This window comes from Humulus lupulus, chromosome 6 (assembly GCF_963169125.1).
Source record: "Humulus lupulus chromosome 6, drHumLupu1.1, whole genome shotgun sequence".
Classification (NCBI taxonomy): Eukaryota; Viridiplantae; Streptophyta; class Magnoliopsida; order Rosales; family Cannabaceae; genus Humulus; species Humulus lupulus.
In genome coordinates, this window is record NC_084798.1 from 1,977,247 (window position 1) to 2,000,347 (window position 23,101).

Here is a 23,101-nt window from a genome sequence, read left to right on the forward strand (position 1 = left end):
AAACTTATTAGTTATAAAGGATGGTGAGTTGTAACGAAAGGTTAATGATAATTGTGATTTGTAAAGTCTATATATATAAAGGGTTAAAAAAAAAAGTAAAGAGAGGAAGAGCGTTAAACAAGGACCCCTTATTAACTTCTGTGGTTCATCTCAACACATTATATATTATATAACAACACATAAGGCCTCTACTAACACCGGTACCCTCTGGGATTATCACCATTTATATATATGTTCAAAGAAGAAGACTACCTTCTTCTTCTTCTTCTTCTTCAAGGGACCAAAACTAGACAGATATAATCTGTCTTATTATATAATTATATATATATATATCATAGATAGATATAGGATGATTTTGGGGATTAGTAGCAAGGGGGTGTTGTTGTCGTTGGTGGTTTGGCTATGGATGATGGTGTTGAGGATTCAAGCAGAAGACCCTTACCTTTACTTTACATGGAAAGTTACTTATGGTACCATTTCCCCATTGGGTGTTCCTCAACAAGGGATTCTCATCAATGGTCAATTTCCAGGCCCAAACATCAACTCCACCACCAACAACAACATCGTCGTCAATGTCATCAACCAACTCGACGAGCCCTTTCTCTTGACTTGGTACGTACCCTGCCTAGCTAGTATCTTCTAACATATATATATATAGAGAAATAATTCGATGCTTCAATTTAAGTCCTATCGGTAGGACTTTTAGTATTATCGACCCGTGAACAGTTTTCGACGCAATTTTTGTTATGACCGTGTATATTGTAGCTATTTAGAGTATCTTACAAATTTTCAGAAAATTCTGAATAGTTTACAGTACCGAAAACTAAGTACAAACATATTGTTGCACTCGTGACTAATTTTTTTTATGCGCGTGGAAAATAAACATATTTGAACCTAATTTTTGATACTACGAATTATTCGGAATTTTCTAAAAATTTGCAGGATGCTCTAAACAACTACAATATATCCGGTCATAAAAAAAATTCGCACTGAAAATTAGTCACGGGTCGAAAACACTGACACCCCCACCAGTAGGGCTCAAAGTGAAGTCTATATAAAAATAAAATTGTCCTATATATTTGGTTCTTTCTTCAGTCGAATATTTTCCAATTTTGGCCAACTCTAATAAGTAATATAGTTGTGCCTGAAAGGTGTGGAGTGTATTAAGAATGTTGCTCCAAATAAATTTGGTAAAAGGAATTAGACGTGATGTGATGATATGTTATGTTATGCATGCAAATAATGTTAATGATCATGTTGTTTAGGATGGGAGTCCAGCACAGGAAGAACTCATGGCAAGATGGAGTACCAGGAACCAACTGCCCTATTCTCCCAGGCCAAAACTACACCTATCGTTTCCAAGTAAAGGATCAAATAGGCAGCTACTTCTACTATCCCACCACAGCCATGCACAGAGCAGCAGGAGGCTTCGGCGGCCTTCGTGTCAACAGCCGCCTCCTCATTCCCGTCCCCTACGCCGATCCAGAGGACGACTACACCGTCCTCATCGGCGACTGGTACACCAAGAGCCACTCCACTCTCAAGTCCTTCTTAGACGCTGGACGCTCTCTCGCCAGACCAGATGGTGTGCTCATCAATGGAAAATCTCTCGACAAGAAGGGCAGGGGCAAGCCTCTCTTCACCATGAAGCCTGGAAAGACCTACAAGTACAGAATATGCAACGTGGGACTCAAGACCTCACTCAACTTCAGAATCCAAAACCACCTCATGAAGCTTGTTGAGATGGAGGGCTCTCACACCGTCCAAAACGTCTACGAGTCCCTCGACGTGCATGTGGGGCAGTGCTTTTCGGTGCTCGTCACTGCTGACAAAGAGCCAAAGGCGTACTACATGGTGGCTTCCACAAGATTCACCAAGAAAGTGCTGACGGGAAAAGCCATCGTCAGTTACACCAACGCCAAGCGTGGCCCTCCTTCGGCTGACATCCCAGCAGCCCCGGTTGGAAACTGGGCATGGTCACTCAACCAGTTCCGTTCCTTTAGGTGGAACCTCACAGCTAGTGCAGCCAGGCCGAACCCTCAGGGCTCTTACCACTACGGAAAGATCAACATCACCCGCACCATCAAGCTTGTCAACTCTGCCAGCAGGGTTAACGGCAAGCTTCGTTACACTATCAATGGAGTCTCCCATGTTGATACAGCCACACCATTGAAGCTGGCTGAGTACTTCAGGGTAGCCGACAAGGTCTTCAAATACGACAGTATCAAAGACGAGCCACCAGCTGAAGGCACCCCACAGAAAGTGACTCTGGCTCCTAATGTTGTCAACCAACCTTTCCGCAACTTTGTCGAGATCATCTTTGAAAATCATGAGAAGAGCTTGCAGTCATGGCATTTGGCTGGATACTCCTTCTTCGCGGCTGCGTAAGTGGAAAAATCTTCTTCTTCTTCTTCTTCTTCAATAATGACTAATTACACCTAAACTTACTTACGTTTGTTTACTATTGCTGCAGCATAGGGCCAGGGAAGTGGAGCCCAGAGCAAAGGAAAAACTACAATCTTCTTGATGCAGTAAGCAGGCACACCATTCAGGTGTTCCCCAAGTCATATGCTGCAATTTTGCTGACATTTGACAATGCTGGGATGTGGAATTTGAGATCAGAGTTGACAGAGAATCGGTACCTGGGGCAGCAGCTCTACATAAGCGTGTTGTCACCGGCACGGTCACTCAGGGACGAGTACAACATCCCAGATAATGCCTTGCTCTGCGGCATCGTTAAGAAACTTCCATTCCCACCTCCATACACCATCTAAACTCATCATCCAGGCCAATTCGTTTCAGTCAGTCAGTGTTACAAGACACAAAGCTATGTAAGAGTTCAGGATCATACCAACCAACAACGAAAGAGGAAAGAAAAAAAATTGTTAGGATGGAGCAACCTTTTTCCCTACTACAGTATGTAATGTCACCCACTATATGATTAATAAAAGTATAGAATCACCATACTGACTTCTTTTGCAAACAAGGGAAGAAAAGAGAATGGAGAAATTCATTTTGATTCTTTATTTGAGATTTTGCAGCAAACTAATCTTCAACATACAATACAATACCAATAAAGAGTTATGGTTGAAACAAAACAAAAACCAACCTGCAATAACAATCTGTTTATTAATGAAGTGAATGGAGAGTTTAGTCAGCTTAAGACCGAACAAGAATAAAGCACAGCTGCAATTATCATTATTACGTTATAGTAAATGAGAAGGGACACTATTCAAACTGGCAATTACAAGTATCTTGGTTGGTTTTCCTATTATTCCCTAATTCAATTCAAGCTTCACAATTATCTCCGAATTCTAGGTTGCTCAGATAGGAATCGGATTATTTCAGACTTGAATAATAGAACGAAGAGAGAAAGAAGAAGAAGAAGAAAAAAAAAAGAAAAAATTACAGAACAAACAGCTTAACGCACAATCCCACCCCTAATCAAAATCCCACTTCTACCTCTAGATCAGCAACCTTTGGCAGACAGGAATTATTTATTTAATCACCAAAAAACCCATGTTTGCATTCGCCTATCTCTGTGGGGGCTCCACTGTTCGAACATTTGCTCCTGTCATTCCTTCAATTCTGTCTTTGGTGATCTCCACAAAGTGACCCACTATTTCATGGAACTGCTTGAGTCCAGACAGTGGGAGAATGATGGAAGACCGATCAGAACCCGCAACCTGAAAGTTTCACATCATCTTTTAAACATCTAAAGAGTCTTTAAATGAAAGAAGAAAGGGAGAAAATCACATATTTAGGCACACACCTCAGATATTCTTAGGAAATGACCTCTGTTATTGCTCCCAAGATCAAAGAAGAATCTCTTCTGATCAGCCCTGATAACTTTCGAGACTCCCATATTACCAATTTCGTCCTGCGCTGGCAACTCTACGGATCTATCCATGTTCAGTTCAGTGGTTGTGGCTGGTTGACTACTATGGCCAGATATGAAGCCGGCACCAACATCATCTGAAAGCCCAACAATGCGTTCTGAAGATTCAGCACTTTGCTGTTATTCAGAATGCAGGACCAGGCCAAGAAAATAAGAATGAACTCGTGAGACTCTTTCGCTTCAGACAAGAATATATAAACATATAAATTTATACATATTAAAACAAATTGTTAATCGTATGAAAGACTGACTACCTGGTTGGGTAGTATAAAAAGCCTTGACGCCTCATTGATCTCAGCCAAGATGTTCCTAAATGCTGCCCACCCTTCGTCCCGGGTGCTTCCAGCAGGAACAATGATAGTACTGCGGTTTCTGCTCACAGAAGCTTCGGACACCTGCATAAACAATCAACTTAAGCAATGTTAGATAACAAGATAAGACATTCAACACAATACAAGTCAGGCAGAGAACCAAATATATATATGTAAAGATCAAGTTGGAGGCATAAGAACAGAATGTATTTCCTCTTTGTATTTATGTATTGAAAGAAGACATTAATTGGGGTTAAGAATTGTGGCATGTTCACAGTTCACACTAAATGAATATGCTAAACCCAAAAGCAGAACATGATGTAATAGACAATTGAGCAGTAGAATAACTGAAGAAAGAGCTTATACATATACTTATAAATATAGATATGTATTATGTAAGAATGTACAGAGACTTGTATAAACACAGTATGAATACATTTTTTAATTTTTAAAGTGATGTAACAGTAACATAATAAATTTTCAAAATTGTACTTGTTTCCCATTTATGAAACAATTAAGAAGTCTGAAGACATAACAGCAAGTTCGTAATTCTATTTATTATCATAACATTACAGAAACACAGAGCCAAACCAACCTTCCTAAAAGCATTTCACCAACACAATAGGCAAAACTGCATAAATAGAAAGAAAACATTTCTACTGAAAAAAGTTTGCGTTGAGGTTACTTGTTTGGTCTTTCTTTGATGAACTTTAGGACAGTACTTGCAGATCAATTATCATACTGTTCTTCCATAGATTTATACATACACTCATTTTCAGAATCAAAGGCTTTATTTCTCCTTTTTGAAATGAATGGCCAAAAAGTATATGCAGTACAGCAAATATAAATATATAATGAGATCCAATCCAATGGAATCCATAGAAAAGTCAACCTATAGTCAAGCCTAGAACTGTACTTATATACCTGCATAGTTTGAAAAAGCCAAAGGCAAAAAGGATGATAAGGTCAACGCAGAGAGTACCTTGAGGAAACGACCCCTTCTATTCTCGCCGACGTCGAAGTAGAAGACCTGAGAGAAAGTAGAGAGAGAGAGAGAGAGAATCTATGTAAATACAATGAAAAACGAAAAGAGAATAGGAATAGGAATACGAACAAAGGTAAAAAAAAGTAAGATGCCTTGGTATCGAGCTGCAATTCCTTGCTGAAGACCTCCTGATCGTCGGAATTGACATAGTAATTGAAGAGATCGAGGAACCAGGAGATGCCGGAGAAAGGAACGATGATGGTGGAGCGAGTGGCGGAGGTCTTCTCCGAAATCTTGAGATAACGGCCGCGAGGATTCTCCTTCAGATCGAAGTAGAACAGTTTGTGCTCCACCTGAAGCGTCTTGCAGAGTAGCTCCACGTCATTCCCTCCGCCGCCGCCACCACCACCGGTAGCAGCAGACGCCGCGACAGCCGTAGTCGGTGGTCCCACCGGTGGTCCTCCCGCTCCTCCTCCTCCTCCTCCAGAATTGGCCTCCATTTGAGAAGAAAATTAGTGAATTGTGAAATGAGTCAGATCTGGAAGAAGAAGGAGGGGTTGAGATTGCAATTAATGAGAATAAAAAGGGCTTATTATGATAATATCAATTAATTAACTCAACTATGCTAGAAGAACAAGAAGAAGAAGAAGAAACAAAACTAATTAAAATCTAAAAATTTCAGTATTGAATTTTGACTAAGTCACTCATTCCCAACTGTATCCGCAATCCTCTTTTTTTTTTATTATAAAAAATAATTATAAAATTGGTTATTTATTTATTTTATTGGGTTAAAATGAAAAAAAAAAAAAAAGGGTTTGTTAGGGGTGGTGTCAAGTCACATCAAACTCCATAGAGTGAAAAAATTGATTGGAATGTGATTGTATTGGCAATTACAAGTTCCAAAGTCTAAAAGACACTAAAAAGTAAAGTGTTCTTTGTGTGTGTGTGTATATATAACTACACATATATTTATAGGTTATGACTAACTGACCAATCAAACCATCTTTCAAAGATCATCCTTGGGCATTGTGCTTTCTTTTTTCTTTTTCTTTTCTTTTTTGTTCTTTTCCACCAATAAGTAAAAAGTATGATGAAACCAAAATCAAAACCAAACCCAAATTCAAATGATTATTTGGTTTTGGTATATATATACAAATGGAATGAAAACTAATTAGAAGTGAGTATGGTATGCCATACTATGTACTTTTTGTTATTCATATAAGTTTTACATTATTTGTTGTCCTTCTTTTCACTCCTAAATGGATATTGAAATTCTTTCTTTATTTTCACATTAAATGCTCTCAATTGAAAATGATGTTGTAACCAAATTATTCTATATATATAATACTCTCTTGTGGAGACTTTTGATTCAATCCAATAACCATTTGTCACCACTTTGTATCCAAACTATAACTGTTCATTTTCTACCCACCTATATGATTCTATTTGCTCTAAATTGACCACTCATAACAAACACACATATAGGATAATGATTTGTGCACTCAAATTTTACATACAGTGACGTGGCAATATTTTTTAAAACAGTAGATTCCAATTTTAATAAATGTGATTAACTAAGCTAATCTGTCACGTTACTGTGAATAATGTTCAGGTGCATATTAATTGCATATATTATTACTCCACACATATATATATATATATTTTTGAGAGAGTAATGTTATGGGCAATGTTAATATTAATATGTGTCATCATCACTAATACAAGTTAGTACAAATGTGAAATTTGCATATGAATTTTAAAAGTTGGTTAGCTAATTATGCATATTTACCCAATTGTTCATCTACATTAATGTGATAGATCTAAGCTATAGAGCAACTACAAAAATAAAAAAAGATTTTTACATTGTTCAGTTCTTAACTTACATACACGGAATCTAGTCCAGATCGAAGTATATTAACAATAAATTAGGCGAAATACATAACAAATCTTTATAAAGAAAAATAAATAAATCAACTTTCTCTTCTAGTTGAATAATTTTCTCTTTTCGTGGAGCAAGATACTTATCAAGCCTCACATTCATTGAATGGAATCTCTTGGGGAAACCATTCAAATTTGAGAATCTATTTGAGTTACATAAAAAATGAAGAATAAAATAAACTTGAACAAAAATAACAATACAAATTGACTTTGGAAAGCCTTTTGGTGAGCTTTAATATAGAATGTAAGGCTTTTAGAAAGAAAAAAAATCATAGGAGGGCCAAACACATCTACTAAATTAAACATTATAGAATTTGTTGAAGCATATAATTTGCTTAATCAATATTTTCCACAATTGGAAAGGTCCAATAATGGAAATGCTCTTTAATCAAGTAATTGCAACTTTGATAACACATTGAGCTGACTGTACAACTATTAAATGTGGTCTTGAGTCAGATTATTAGAAGAGAAAATCTTCCAGAGTACCTAGAAGAAGAACCTTCGATGCTTAAGTCAAAATGAATTAATCTCTCGATAATTTGATAAAATAATAGTAAGAAATGAATCAAAGATCCCCTAACAATAAGCAAAATACTAAAGAAAGAAAATATAAACTTATGCTAATTGAAGCAAATAACCTTCCTCCACATCTTATTTAACTATCTTCGTTTTTACACATGGGGGAAGCATTAGTTGTAATTTATTTTCAAGTAAACTTTCCAAAGGCCAAAATCTTGGGATCTAACCGAATTTTCTCAAAAATACCTAAATCCATGGTTACTCTTTTAACATTTTTCTTTTCCAAAACACATTCATGGAATGTGGTTTAGATTGGTTCGGATGTTGGAAGAGCAAAATCATAAATCGATCGATGGAACCACATTTACTTATGGTGTGTTTGGAAATAACTGTGTAATCATTAGGTCTTGTAATTACTAAGATAGTAATTACATATCTGAGTAATTGTACTATATTTTAAAATACAATGTGTGTTGTGTGTTTGGATGTCTAGTGGTAATTATTTATGAATTCCTATTGTCATGTTTGGTAAAACAATTAGTAATTACATAGAAAAATAATTTTATATAATAAATACTATTTAAAATTAATAGTAATTAATAATTACATAGTGTAATTTCACTTAATTCTCATGGGAATATGAGAATTAAAGTGTAATTAGGAGAGTTATATCTTGCACCAAATATATTATTATTATTTCAACAAAATTGTTTCATTCTAACTCGTGAGTAATTACATTGTACTCACATAGCTTCAAAATCAATAATGTGAAAATTTTCCATTTTTATTTTACCATAATTTTCAAATAAAAAATGGGATCATGAGATATGTGGAGCTCATCAATCAATCTTCACGCTTATGTCTCTAACATGTGTTTCAAGAACTACAATGAGATAGTATTTATATCTCTTCTATATAATAAATGTGTAGATAATTGAAATTTTTGGTTTTAACTATTTTTTATTTTTTTTAATATTAAATTTAATAGTATATTCTTATATTTAAGAAAATATTCTTATTTGTAAACTTAAATAAAATAAAATAAATAATTGAAAAATTAAAATAAGATATTTTTAAGATATTTTATAATAATAATTATTTAAAAATAATAAATAATTAAACAAATTAAAATATGATATTTTTCAAATATTTTACAATAATAATTATTTTAAAATAATAAATAATTAAACAAATCAAAATATAATATTTTTAAGATATTTTACAATAATAATTATTTAAAAATAATAAAATTATATTTTTTACAACTTAAATAAAATTCAATTAAACTTAAACTTACTTATTAAAATAATATTATATTGAACATATTGTAAATTAACAACAAATTACTTTTTTTTTTTAAAAAAAAGCAATAAACTTAAATTTAAAATCCATGGGTTTTGTTTAATTAGTATAATAAATACAATATTGCTGAATTATTGTTTCTTTAATTCAAACATAAACAGATTATAATAAAGTCATACATATGCACTTTAAACATATCTATCTCTAGCTCTATATCATACTAAAATTATTAACAAGGTCAACCATGGAAAACTCAATTTATGAACAGCATATGTAATTATATGATTACAAAACTATAAATGGATTGTACTTTGATTATATTCATTATTATATAATTAATTAAGTTGATTATATGTGGGAATTATTCTACCAAAAGGTTCTTGGAATCGAATCATAACATGATTAAAGTAAACAAGTTGGCATTGAATCGAACGACTACTGAGTATTATAAAATTCACTATTTTGATATTATATCCATATAATCATTGAGATTTAATAAAGTTTAAATCCCTATATATATATACATCCTTATATATATAAATACATATAGATTACATTTACACGTGTAACCAATCATGAACTGCATGCAAATTCAATCATCATCTATTCATCATCAAACCCAGGCCTATTTATATAATCATAAATCTTAATTATTTTCCATTTGCAGACTATGATAATTAGGCTACAAAACCACCTAATAAATTACTTTTTTTTCAAAAAATAAAATACTAGCCAGAGAGAAAGTACATACCAATCATGATTCAATCAAACGATAAGCTTTTCCTTACCACTTTTGGAAAGTTATGCTAAAATAAATAAAGTGAGTGAGAGAGAGAGAAATCTTTAACAGTAGAGATATATATATAAATCTCAAGTATGAAGATATCCTAGTAAAGACTCTATCTGATATGATAATGATAATAATAAAAATCTCAAAGGTAAAAGAAACCTAATTAATTGACAATAATCAATGGTTGTAAAGAAGTACCTGTTATTTGGTAAGAAAGGTAATGAAGAGAAGTGAGTAGAGATGGTGATGAAGATGATGAGATCAATGAAGCAGAAAGAAACATGTAGCCAAGGCCAACTTGCCAACAAAAACCATATATATTCACTCTACAAGCTACAAGAGTGGAATGAATAACAAAGAGGCCATCGGCAAGTCATCCTTGGCTGCACATTGCACTCTACAAGCTATATGAGAGAGAGAGAGAGTGAGAGAGAGAGAGAGAGAGAGAGAGTTACAAAATACCAAAATAAACCTATATATATATATGTATATATGTATATATATAGAATAAAGTAGCTGCTGATTAATCCCTATCCTCTGTCATTTTTTTGATGACTAGATGGGCAATACAATTATACAAGAGTCAGGTGATATTAATGATAGTGATAAGGACAACTCCTTATAAATTACTCACTCACTGCTGCTGCTGCTGCTGCACAACATCACATATACAATAATAATACAAAGTATGGGACAACATACTCACACATCTACCCTCTCCTCCCTCATATAGATAAATATTATTCATACAAAAAACCAAATTCAGTTCTAAATTGCTTCATACTATTATATATAATAGTAGATTAAAACATATGATATAACACCCACTTACCTGGCTACCTGATTAAGGAAGCTTCATTAATCCTATGTAAAGAGAAAGAGTGTGTCAACAAGATGATAAACCAGCAGCTATGCTTATGGTTTGGACTTTCCATGGGAATAATGTACTGCTATTGTTGCAGAAAAACAAATGATAAATAAATAATTGATATATGCTGATCACGTGCAATTCCCTGCACTGCAGCAGACCAACTCTAAAGCTACTCAAAAGGGCATAAACAAATAATATATGTACATAAACAGACAAATAAAATGTTTATGTTTAAGAGTCATAAGGGATGGAGAAGAGAATCTTATGTTTATATGAGCAGAGATTAAAAAGATATAGAGGTAGATATATGTGTATCTGTTTCCAAAATGTCTGAGAATAAAAACATGTAGATGTTGAGTTCTAGGGAAGAGAGTAATTGGGGTTCAATAATCAAGGTAAATCTCACCTTTTTTACTATTTCAACAATTCAATGTAATGGAAAATGGCATCTTGTGTTGTTTCCATTTTCATACACTGTCTGTCTATAAGGACAAATATATTTTGTCACCATAAGTCAGAACTTACGTGGTAAGGAATGATCGTATCAAAAAACAAAACTATTTTCAATAAGAAGAAGAACAGCAGCATAAGGGGGTAAAATTTGGGGACTGGTGGAACTTGGTAGCTAGCTAATAATAATAATAAGTGGAGGTGGGGTTTTGATCAGAAAACACAAAGATTGCTCTTGGATTCTCTCTGCCCTTATCCCTACAAGTGGCTGGGTAGGGTGGGGTCTCTTGTCATTGTAGCAGCAGACTATCACATTAATGAGAGAAAAAAAAACCATATCACAGACCAAATCAACTAGATCATTCTCACAGCTACTATTATCTCCAAAGGGTACTAAGCACAGAGCATTACACATAATTCTCAGTAGGGCCCTTTATTATGTAACAAATGATATCATAAAATAAGAGGTAGGTACCATGTTTGGACCAGCTAGCTGGGCTTTAGATAACTATGGTCGAAGTAATAAATAGAATTACAAACAAAGAAGAACCCAGCATGGACCTAAAATGACAATGCAACCGAGAGGGGGAAAAATTATCATATTGCATTATTTTTATCAGAATAAAAAAAAAAGCTCCTGAGCAAGATAGCAAATCATTACAAAAGGGTATCTCTATCTCCCACCCATTGGAACTATATAACAAGCGCCATCTAGTTTACCAGTGCCTTGGATGGAGCACTCATGCTGCTGCAAGCAATAGGTATACTACCTTGCACAAATACAAATAATCAAGAATCTTGAGGTGTCTCGAATCTTGTTGGAGTATCAATTCCCATCATGCAGCAGATGCCAGATATTAGGATTATAAGCAAAACAATGCCCTGAAAAATCACAAAGTTAAACACCATTAGAATACTACAAAACAACAGCCATGGTGATAAAGAAGCTCATCTAACACTCAGCATAACAATGTCTATATGTGTTCATATGTGCAGACAGAAAACAAGAATAGGGTTGCCAAAGACAACATAAAAAAAAATAGTCCATTTTTAACAGTTCTCACAGATTTTAAAAATAAATAGTTCATTTTTAATAGTTCTCACAGATTTAAAAATTCGCTGACAATTAGAAAATGAAGCAGCACAACAGGAGTTAACAATAAATTTAACTTCAATCTCTGCAGGAAGACATTTCAAACTCTTCGAATTTGGTATCATTTAGAAGAGATATTTCAAACTCTTCTTGGAGATGACCACATTTACTAAGAAAACAGGATGATACGAATGCTGACACCCATCATCCACAACATACATATCTGACTACAAGTGCAGAGGTAATTTCATTTCCAAGATAAAGAGATATACAACTAAATGAGAACACCTAACAAAACTAAGAAAAGGTTTTCCAAGTCGAAATGATTTGCAGGAAAAATTTGAACCACTTATAAACTCCAACAAGTATCCCCCATTATGAACAAGCAACATGTATATAATTACGATAGCAAGCACCAAACTCCAAAGAATATATCAAAAGGCTATCTAACAATACTCCATAAACTATCCTAATTGGAGGTGTACTGGTTTAATAAGATCTTGAATCAACTTGTAAAGTGATATCCCTAACCGCCAATGAGAAACATTAGACATAGACTAGACTGCTTTACTTTTATTCACATCTCCCTTTCATGAGCAGTTTTGACATAATTTTAGGTTATGTGCCTTGGTTAGGCTTCTTATTGTTCGTTAATTAATCTGACAATCTATAAGCTATGTTTCACTGCTGGCCAAATACCCTAACAAGTCACCAGCAGCAAGCAATAGAAATATAGTAAAGATTTACAAAAAAGAAAAAGGGTCTAATGTCTCACTCTTCCATTTTCCAACTACCAAAGTAAATAAAATTTGCACCAACTACCTACCAAAAAAAAATCTTGTACAATTTGAAAATGTGTACAAGTAAGAAGCATAAATGAATAATACAAAATGGATAATTACAAAATTCCGGGTGCTCATTGGTTGAATATTTAACAACATAAATGAAATGTCAAAATTGCTGAACACTAAAAGATAACCTAATCAAATGGATTGAAATAAAACAAGACAAATAAAGGATTGCAGTAAGCATAATTTAGTTTCAAGCAGAACATGTTTAGTTAAAAGTTTTTGCTGATACATTGGATTTTGATATAGTGGCATAAAGGCATTCAAAAACAAATAAAACATTGTCATATAAAACTCAAAACTTACAACTAGAAGTCCCTCCAAAAGTGATGCTTTGATCTTGCAAACTTCACCACAGATTGTAGTGTTGGTGCTTTCAGCCAAAAACCTTTCTACATCCCGAGATGATGGATACTGAATAGACTTAGAAGGGTCTGAAACATACAGAACTGCGTACTTTTCCCCAGACTGATCCATGGAATCAACAAGCTTGCCAAAAGTTTCAGCTGTACATTTAGTCAAAATATTTGGTAAAACAACCTCAGACCAAAACGCATGATCACATAACCCAAACCAACATACAGCCTCATAATCAATTGAAAAATCAACGAACAGATCTAGTGGAATACAAATTAACATACTCTCTGAATGTGATTGGTGAACATTATCCAAAGAATTAGATTCTTCATGGCAGAACACAACCACATCTGCCTCCCCATTTGCTCTCTTTTCTGTCCTTGAACTCAGGAAATCCTATTTCATTCATAGTGGCAAAAAGAAGGCATCACATATATATCTTAGACCTTAACATTAGCAATATATGATTTCATATACAACAGTCAAATCACTTACATGAACAGATTGCACGTTTGCAAGTTTTTGAAAATTTCCAGCTGGAAGGGAGCACGACTCCGAGACAGCAATATTACCCAAATTAATGTTGTTTCCACAAGTCTCAGTAACTCCTTCTAGCAAAGAATCGGCCATTGACTCCTCTGTTGCAGCAATGTAGGGGTATGCCATGGAGAAATTAGATCTTGTAAAGGACACCTATACAAGAGTGACGAGCATGGAATGGTAGCTGTTAAAGAAAAACCCTTGGTATCCAAAACTGGCAGTAGATTAACCAAAAACAAGTGGGCAAGTACGTGTTTTTGTTACCTTGAGAAAGTCCACAAAATCTTTGTTTGCATTGGTGTTTGCATAAAGATCAGAAGACTGTAGCTGCAGAAATGAAAGTGAATAATATTAACAACAATACCCATATATTGTTCTGTATCCAGTTCCAGACGGTGGCTGCTGCCGGCATAATAAGGTTTATTGATTCAGCAAACATGAGGCCCCAAGACAATCTTGGTGATGGGTGTATTTGAATTTCTATATGAATCTGCTACATGGTGTACGTGATGAATCTGCTATATGGGTTTGTGATGAATTTTCTCAGGTCATGGCTTTTTAATTTTTGGATTACTAGTACGTGATAAATCTGCTAAGATGGGTGTATTTGTTCTAAATTGTTGAATATGTAAATGAGAAATTATAGTTCTAGTTATCCATACATTGTTCTGTATCTCCTAGTTGATAAACTAAACATGTAATTGTAACAAGCAAGAAAAGGCTTTCAAATTTTAAAGCTCAATTTAGTATATGGTTAAAAAAGTAAAGCTACGGACTTGAGTATCATTGAACTAATAATAAGATAAAGAAGTTAGATTTACCTGTGAACCAACAAAGATAAGAGCCAGATCCAGAGGTTGCTTAACTTGGTCTTCTGAGCACTACAGAAAAGAAAAAAAACTTAAAATTTAGAAACCACATGTCGAAATGTAAGTAAGAACAATGATTAAATCTAATAAACTAACCAATAAGTGTGACCACCCAGCTTGGGAGAGGAGGGACTTTGCCAGATCCTTGGGAGATAAAGTCTGATAATTTACAGATGACGACGATGATGGATGAACCCTGTGAATGTGACAATAGTTCAATTGGTCATAAAATTGTGACAGAGAGAAAAGAATAGCAATGGTGATTAGTAAGGAAGCGTACCCATGTGAGGACCAGAGGAAAGCAGGCACAGTTGAGGACGACCCAGATGGAATCAAAGCTGAGAGCAGCAACAAGAGCACTGCCAAAGGCGCCTTCTTCATCTTTAATTTTGAAAGCAAAAAACACAGATCAAAATCGAATAATCTTCAAATATGATTGGTAAGAAAGAAACCCTAGAAGAAGAGAAGTGCTTACCTTCGATCGACTGAATTGAACGAAGCCAATAGCGCAGCGAGAGAGCTCAGATGAGATTTTGATTTGAGAATTGGGAATTTGGAACACAACAACGAACGAAGGAAGGAGCCAACTTCCATTCATGTGGGATGGGCCACTTTCATGGGCCTATTTTCTAAAGCCTCCGGCCCACTTCTCAATGTGGCCCATATTTAGAATTCTCCTTCATTTCTTAACAAACTAAGATACATACACATAAATTGTCTTCTATCTTGGTCCTATATTTAATATATATATATATATACTAGATACAAACAACATGTAATATCATATAAATTGTTTAGTTTTATTTATAGAATATATTAATTATTTTTATTAAATTTATATTAATATCATATAAATTTTGAAATAAATATCCTATTTGAATTAAATAATTTATTTATTTTTGTTTTAGTTTATGTTTGTTATAGTTTTTCAATTCGGGAGTGACAACAAGAGATTATATATTATATGTTTAATGTAATATTAAATACTATACGTAGATTTTAAATTTAAGTTTATTGCTAGTTTTTTTAAAAATAATTTGTTGCTAATTCACATTAGATTATATTATATGTTTAATATGATATTATTCTAATAAGTGAGTTTAAATTTAATTAAATTTGATTTAAGTTATAAAGCATGTGATTTTATTATTTTTAAATAATTATCATTATAAAATATCTCAAAAATATCATATTTTAATTTGTTTAATTACTTATTATTTTAAAATAATTATCATTATAAAATATCTTAAAAATATCATATTTTAATTTGTTTAATTATTTATTATTTTTAAATAATTATTCTTGAAAAATATCTCAAAAATATCATATTTTAATTTTTTTAATTAATTATTTTATTTTATTTTATTTAAGTTTAAGTTTAAGTATTTAGAAACTATCGTTAAATATAAGAATATTCTGTTAAATATAAGAATATTCTGTTAAAGTTAACCTTAAAAAAATAAAAAACCGTTAAAACTAAAAATTTCTGTTATCTACACACTTATTATATAGAAGATATATATATATTTGTAGTAGGGTGTTTAATGGATTGATTTGGCACAATTTCTGATATTTTATAGAGAAATTTTACATTCACTACGATTTTTTTTATATAATATGTTTGAGTGAAAAAATATATTTTTTCCCTTTATTTTTTTCTTTTACATTTTTAGGGGTTTTAGGATATAGATGTGGAGATGTGGTATATCATTTGATAAATGTAGCACATATAAAGATTGTGTTTTTGGGCACTAAGTAATATATTTTAAAATATTTTTTTTTTTTAAATCGGTTTAACCCAAAGTTGGACATGGACATGTTGTAGTAAACGACATCAAATTTCAAGAAGCTGGTCGAGATAATGTAGTTGCTCGAATAGACTTCATCAGTATAAAGAACTGCAGTCTGATTTGCCCAATAATGAAAATTGATCAAGTTTGTTGCTCGAAGAGAAAGAAGCTGGTAACATCTCATGAAGCTCCTCGAGGAAAGGTCTGCTTGAAGGATAAATCATTTAACCCAAGTAATTCAAATTTCACGAGATATTACGAAATATCCCAAGATATATTTATATAACTAATATTTGAATGTATTTTTCCAGTATTATTTTAATTTGTAATCAATTGTAACAATTTCACACTACACGCGTAGGGTCTATATTATTATTGTAAATTTAAGAGCAGTAAAAAAAATTAAAAATAAATAAAAATAAAAAATAGTCATCTTTGAAAAAAATATATTATATTATTGTATCCTATATGCACCTAATTGCGAACCTCATGGATCCAATCTTATCCATAATATAGAATTGGGATAAGTTGAAAATTAGCTAGTTTAATGAGCTCTTAACTAAAATTACCTCTTAAATATTTTTAGTTTAGTTCTACCCATTTTTATCACAGGCAATTCCAAAAATACCCTTGACCACATGATTCTCTTCTAAAAATAGTATCCACCGATTATAGGGGTATAATAGGTATATTGATTGAAATAGTGAGTATTATACTAAAACTTAAAAATTGTAGATAAAAAAGAAATGACTTACCTAAAAGTAGCTACTGGATCTAAATTCTACTGTAGAATTCAAAGTCAATCCATTCATATTCATGGGCCTATTAGCCCACTTTTATGGGCTTATGAATTTTAGCCCACTTTCACGAACCTATTATATTTTAGCCCACATACATACAGCCCATATTTAGAATTTTCCATATTCTAACAACGTAATAAATATACACATAAAGCATCTTCTATCTTTTATGCACTTATACATCTTCTTTAATTTCCATAAAGGCTCTTAATTAATTTATTTTCAATATATAAATATCATTATTCTTCTATTTTATTTTGCTTGAATTTTCAAAAGAGTAATGATATGTCCACCCAAAATATACACTCAAACATTACACACAGTGATGTGACAGTTTAATCTAGCCAATTACATTTATTAAAACTGTGACACATTATTTTAAAAAGTAGTGACACGTCACTGTGTAATGTTTGAGTGCACATATCATTACCCTTTTCAAAATCCAAGTCTCAACCAACAAAGTCAAGATGTATATAGTAGTGTGTTATTGATTATGTGCACATTTTGGGTGGTCAAAATTGGGTTGGAAAAGATTGAAACAATTAATCATAACTTTGTTGCTTGAACATCTCAATTTCTCAAATGGAATTCAAATAGTCTTTCTCACATTTATAATGAATAGGAGATCATATATATGGCTAATAATTTGCTTCTCATGTCTCCTTTAAGGACTCTACCGATTAGTGTTTTGATGCATGCATCATATTCTATTGTTTCTCCACTTGTTGAAAATGACTTTGTGGTTGTATGCCTAATCATGGATATAATTAATTGATATTATTTTAGAATATTAGGATGGTGCACCATTTAGTGTTAACATCACACAATGCAGTATATGATGATCGGTGCAATTTAATATGCACTACTACAAAAACACTATTTTAGGACACTTTTTTAGGGCACTCACCTTGATGCGAACCCTAAAAACAGCTCCTGGACTTTTTAGGACTTGCGTTGCGAGTCATTAAAGCATTTCTTGCGAGCCCTAAAAACTATGTGTGTCCTAAAAGTTTGATTTTTTTTAACAAACATCTCCTGAACTTTTTAGGACATTTATTGCGAGTCTTTAAAGAATTTTTTTAGGACACGCAGTGCAAGCCCTAAAAACTTATGTGTGTCATAAAAAAAATCACAAATTCCCTCCAATCACTCAATAATATAAAAAAAAAACACAAAAATCACTCAAATCACCCACTCTCTCTCCTCAGTTCTCTCTCTTTCCCGAAGCTCCCTCTCTCTCTCTAGCTCGTCTCTGCCAAGACCAAACGACCGCCTTGCCATCGCCACCCAACGTCACGTGCTGCCCCAATCGACGCGCCGCCCCCCGAAACCTCCAACCCTCGGAGCTCAGCCCCTCACGCACGACCTAAGGCCTTCAAAGTGCTTGTCAAAGTTTCTGCGATTTTGGGTTTTCCCACACTTTCCGGCCACCTCGAGCCACCATGAGATGAACCACCACCACCATCATATTCATTGCATCTTGGGCTTCAAAACTCACTAAAGAATCAAACTCAATGACCATTGTGGAGTGGTGAGCCGCCACTTACTTCGGCCATTCTTTTAGGGCTCGCGTCAATTCTTACAAGCCCTAAAAACATTATTTTAGGACTCACAATGCGCCCGCGAGTCCTAAAAACTTTTTTAGGAAGCTTCTTTTGTAGTAATGATGTGATATATCAATTATTATTAGCCGCATCATGTGGTGTTAGAAATCATATAATAACAACTCTCTTTATTTTATTTTATTTTCCAATTATGTCTTTATATATCATTATAATTCTATTTTATCTTAGTACTCTGTCAAAAAAAAAGTACAAATTAATAGTGTCTCCCATTAATTTATTACTTTTTAGTACCTATTTACTAGAATAGCTAGGTTTGGACCATACCCATCATATATAAGGAGTTTCTTTGAAATGAGTATATATCCTTCTTAATTAACAAATTAAAGCCTTGTTGTGTAACGTACTTGGATACATATAATTACATAACATAGCACTCAAAGTCAAAAACAGCATATATATTTATCAACAATAAATTATTGCTATTATTAATTAGTCACTACAATTTAAAAAGCATCACAAGTTCGACTATTACATACTATACTCTTTAATACTAACTTTATATGGTTAGTTTGAGAGTATAAATGCCCATAATGTCTCTCCACCAATTTTTATTTAGGCCATGTTTGGTACAAATTAATAAAAGAGAATTGGGTGGTGAATGATGAGTTTAAGTAAAATGAATAGTTGTTTGGTATTGAGAACTAGGAGATGAGTAATAAAACATGATGATACAAAGTATAAATACCAAATTATTATTCAATTTAATATAAATATATAATTAAACTTTTTGTGGAAGATATTTCTATGTAATTTTATTTATGATTTTTTTCTCTCTCATCTCTTATATATTTTTGAAAGGATTAATTTTAGAGTGATATCCTATAATACTTATTAAATTTAAATAAATGAGACTCGATATTAGATTACACCAATAACAGTATGTCACATCCTTGTGGAGTGATACCCCTTATTAACATTTTATAATGAGTGTTGCTATTTGGCACCTTAAGGTGTTCAACACCACATGAGGTGTCGCCTCATGATTGGTTAGCTAGCGATACCCCATAATACTTATTAAATTCAAATAAGCGATACTCGATATTGGATTGCACCAATAACAGTATGTCATCTCCTTGTAGACCCCTTATCAACATTTTATAATAGTGCAAATAATTAATTTTTGTTCTCCTCTCACCCGTTTCCCCCTAACCTTTCAAAAAAATATCTCCAAACATATATAGTGTTATTATAATTGAATGACCCATAAAATATAAACACTTGTGAAGTCTTTTACTACCTTCTTTGTCATGTGATTGTTATTAAGGCAAAAGCTATATACATCTCATCTATGAGATCTATTGTAAGTATGTCTCCCACCACCGCTCCTCATTCACTCTCTCTCACTCCCTTCACGTTTTCTCCTCTCTAAACTCACAAGACTAAGATCCACTTTTTGTTTGTTTGGTATATCTACAAATATATCATCATCCTATCATATTATACCTAACCCTAACCCTAACCCTAACCCTAGCTAGCCAAAACTCATCGTCCTTTATATCATTATCATCATCATCATCATCATGCCATGAAAGACCTCTCCTTATTCCTAGTGAAAAACTCATTAGGAGGAAAGATGAGAAAAGGGTTCCGAACCTTCTGCAACGGCGACGACTCCACCTCCACTCTCGACCAGCACAACTCCTCCTCCTCCTCCTCCTACACCCACCTCCCTCCTCTTATTCCCCACCATGATAATCATCATCATCATCAAGTCGGAACCCTAGAAGAGATGATTCTAAAGCTAGAGCTGGAAGAAGAGAAAGCCAGAAGATTATCCAATGCTACTAACAACAATTACAACTACAATGGTCGTAGAATGTCTTGTACTAACGTTATATACAACAACTCATCATCATCGTCGGACATACTCACGTCAGCCAGAAACGCCGCCATGAGTCAGTACCCTCGCTTCTCTCTCGACGGCAAGGACGCCATGTACCGATCTTCGTTCCGAAACGACAACAACAGTAGTAAGAATACTGTGGTGGAAGAGCCGGGAAGGAGATCGGTGTGTTGTGGTGAGCTGAGAAGGCTTCGTGGGAGACTCAGCGGCGGCGGTGGTGGTGGTGGTGGGCTGCTGCTGCCGCCCACGGTGGCGGGGGAGAGCGTGGTGTGGTGTAAGCCCGGAGTTGTGGCCAAGCTTATGGGGTTGGACGCCATGCCTGTGCCGGTCAAGAGGCGGAAGCAACAGCAGGATCATGATCATCATCATCGTCGAGTGGAGATAATGGACGGTCGTGATGAGAAGGAGATGTTGTTTAAGATGAGAACGTATAATAAGAAAACTAGTGGCGGCGGCGGCGGCGGCGGTGGCGGTGGTGGTGGTGGTTACTGTAGTGTGATGAAACCGGTAATGGAAGTACAGTCCGGTGGGGGTGGTGGTGGTGGTCGACGCTTTCTTTGATTAATATATATTAGATCATAATTATGTATATCTAATCAATTAATTTCTCGTGAAAAAAGAAATCACAAAATTATTAAATTTAATTTTGCTTTTATTCCTATCATTAATATATATGGTATATATATATACTGATTTTTCTTGTTCTTTATTGTTTGGAAATTTGAATACGTATAGCATTGGAAATTATTATGCTATATATATATATGTATATATAAAGATATAATAAGTTTGTTAATTAATTAATTAAGACATAGTATGATGATAATTAGCATGGTATTAATTAATGTAATTGTATATGATATTTTGTAAATGAGAAGTGGAGTGATTAGTACGAAAAAAAATCACTTGTCCCCAATTTTCCTGTCTCCTCCATGTCCCACCAATTATTTAAAGACAACTCATTTATTTATTTAATATATATTTAAATTATTTACAACTTTCTCTTTTCCCAACTATATATAAATGTGATGTCTTAAAATAATTGGTGGGACATGGAAGAGATAGAGAATTGGAGACAGCAAATTTTTTTTCGATTATTACTATTTTAAGCTGGTAGAAAGGGTTTGTTTTTATTTTCTTAATTATTACAAAAATAAAGTATATATATACATAATAAAGGTATATATTGTCTCCAACTGTATATTGGTGGCCAATATTTGACTTACTTGCACCAAACAAATCAATGCTATAATATGAATATATATTTATAGAAAGAATTGGATCGATGTATCTATTTAATTTACATAACCGCTATGCATTTAATTACACTAATTATGTAATTTAATTAGGTGCCATATGGTGAGTGAGTGAGTCCTAATTAAAAGTAGACTTTTCTTCATTTATCATTAATGACTATCATCAAAGAATAAAGCTTGCTATATAGACTTATAATATGCCTGTATTTTCACAAGACCTAACACGCAACAAATTAATGTGAAGCGAAAATATGAGGGTTTTTTTGTTGGCAAAATGATATATTTATTAAAGATTTTGTTTTGCACTTTCGTCTAGTTTTAATAATTATTTACAAAATGACTTCTGACAACTTAGATAGCCGATCAAAAAATTTAGACAGCCGGTCGATAAGTTTAGACAATTAAACTCGTCGAAATTTTAGACAAATATTATTACAAATCATTCTCACTAATTTCTCATTTATATATATATCTCTTCTATATAATAAGTGTGTAGATAACGAAAGTTCTTGATTTTAACAGTTTTTATTTTTTTAATGTTAACTTTGACAGAATATTCTTATATTTAACATAATATTCTCATATTTAACGGTAGTTTGTAAACCTTTAAACTTAATTAAAATAAAATAAATAATTAAAAAAATTAAAATATGATATTTTTGATATATTTTACAATAATAATTATTTAAAATTATAATATTTAATAATACATTAAACATATAAAATATAATCTTTTGTCGTCAGTCTCAAATTCAAAAACTAAAACAAACATAAACTTAAACAAAAATAAATAAATTATTTAATTAAAATAGAATATATATTTCAAAATTTACATGACATTAATATAAATTTAATAAAAATAATTAATAAATTCTATAAATAAAATTAAGCAAACGTGCATATACATTGCTTGTATCTAGTATATATATACATCTTAATATTTTCTAAATTTAATTAATTGTTGGAAATATTACAAGTGAGGGAAGGAGAAACACTCAAGCACAATGTTATAAATA

General features: G+C 33.1%; 4 protein-coding genes across 4 annotated transcripts; 2 read left to right on the forward strand and 2 right to left on the reverse strand.

Moving 5' to 3' along the window:
* Nucleotides 1–1,181: 1,181 nt before the first annotated feature.
* Nucleotides 1,182–3,054, forward strand: LOC133781359 (L-ascorbate oxidase homolog). The gene is made up of 2 exons (XM_062220327.1): nucleotides 1,182–2,384; nucleotides 2,474–3,054. Exons 1-2 carry the CDS (start codon nucleotides 1,225–1,227, stop codon nucleotides 2,772–2,774), a joined length of 1,461 nt encoding a protein of 486 aa, XP_062076311.1. The 5' UTR covers nucleotides 1,182–1,224; the 3' UTR covers nucleotides 2,775–3,054.
* A 118-nt stretch (nucleotides 3,055–3,172) lies between these two features.
* Nucleotides 3,173–5,860, reverse strand: LOC133781358 (transcription factor Pur-alpha 1). Its single transcript, XM_062220326.1, has 5 exons — nucleotides 5,347–5,860; nucleotides 5,192–5,239; nucleotides 4,153–4,293; nucleotides 3,773–4,015; nucleotides 3,173–3,686 (listed from the first exon to the last, which is right to left on the reverse strand). The coding sequence occupies exons 1-5, from the start codon at nucleotides 5,692–5,694 to the stop codon at nucleotides 3,534–3,536; spliced, it is 933 nt and encodes a 310-aa protein (XP_062076310.1). The 5' UTR covers nucleotides 5,695–5,860; the 3' UTR covers nucleotides 3,173–3,533.
* A 5,611-nt stretch (nucleotides 5,861–11,471) lies between these two features.
* LOC133781360 (uncharacterized) lies at nucleotides 11,472–15,384 on the reverse strand. The gene is made up of 9 exons (XM_062220328.1): nucleotides 15,247–15,384; nucleotides 15,052–15,152; nucleotides 14,868–14,967; nucleotides 14,724–14,783; nucleotides 14,167–14,229; nucleotides 13,858–14,055; nucleotides 13,647–13,758; nucleotides 13,312–13,511; nucleotides 11,472–11,946 (listed from the first exon to the last, which is right to left on the reverse strand). Exons 1-9 carry the CDS (start codon nucleotides 15,367–15,369, stop codon nucleotides 11,854–11,856), a joined length of 1,050 nt encoding a protein of 349 aa, XP_062076312.1. The 5' UTR covers nucleotides 15,370–15,384; the 3' UTR covers nucleotides 11,472–11,853.
* Nucleotides 15,385–20,328: 4,944 nt separating this feature from the next.
* LOC133781361 (uncharacterized) lies at nucleotides 20,329–21,534 on the forward strand. The gene has a single exon (XM_062220330.1). The coding sequence runs from the start codon at nucleotides 20,512–20,514 to the stop codon at nucleotides 21,388–21,390; it is 879 nt and encodes a 292-aa protein (XP_062076314.1). The 5' UTR covers nucleotides 20,329–20,511; the 3' UTR covers nucleotides 21,391–21,534.
* The last annotated feature ends 1,567 nt before the right edge of the window (nucleotides 21,535–23,101 follow it).

Excerpts from the sequence above, each read along its gene's own strand:
- LOC133781360 (XM_062220328.1), bottom strand. The coding sequence starts at position 15,369 with ATGAATGGAAGTTGGCTCCTTCCTTCGTTCGTTGTTGTGTTCCAAATT. Across the intron at positions 14,230-14,723 it reads TTATCTTTGTTGGTTCACAG|CTACAGTCTTCTGATCTTTA; the intron begins GTAAATCTAACT and ends TCATTTCTGCAG. Across the intron at positions 13,759-13,857 it reads CAAACGTGCAATCTGTTCAT|GATTTCCTGAGTTCAAGGAC; the intron begins GTAAGTGATTTG and ends TGAATGAAATAG.
- LOC133781361 (XM_062220330.1), top strand. The coding sequence starts at position 20,512 with ATGAAAGACCTCTCCTTATTCCTAGTGAAAAACTCATTAGGAGGAAAG.
- LOC133781358 (XM_062220326.1), bottom strand. The coding sequence starts at position 5,694 with ATGGAGGCCAATTCTGGAGGAGGAGGAGGAGGAGCGGGAGGACCACCG. Across the intron at positions 4,294-5,191 it reads GAAGGGGTCGTTTCCTCAAG|GTGTCCGAAGCTTCTGTGAG; the intron begins GTACTCTCTGCG and ends TTGTTTATGCAG. Across the intron at positions 4,016-4,152 it reads TTTTTATACTACCCAACCAG|CAAAGTGCTGAATCTTCAGA; the intron begins GTAGTCAGTCTT and ends TCTGAATAACAG.
- LOC133781359 (XM_062220327.1), top strand. The coding sequence starts at position 1,225 with ATGTTATGCATGCAAATAATGTTAATGATCATGTTGTTTAGGATGGGA. Across the intron at positions 2,385-2,473 it reads TACTCCTTCTTCGCGGCTGC|CATAGGGCCAGGGAAGTGGA; the intron begins GTAAGTGGAAAA and ends CTATTGCTGCAG.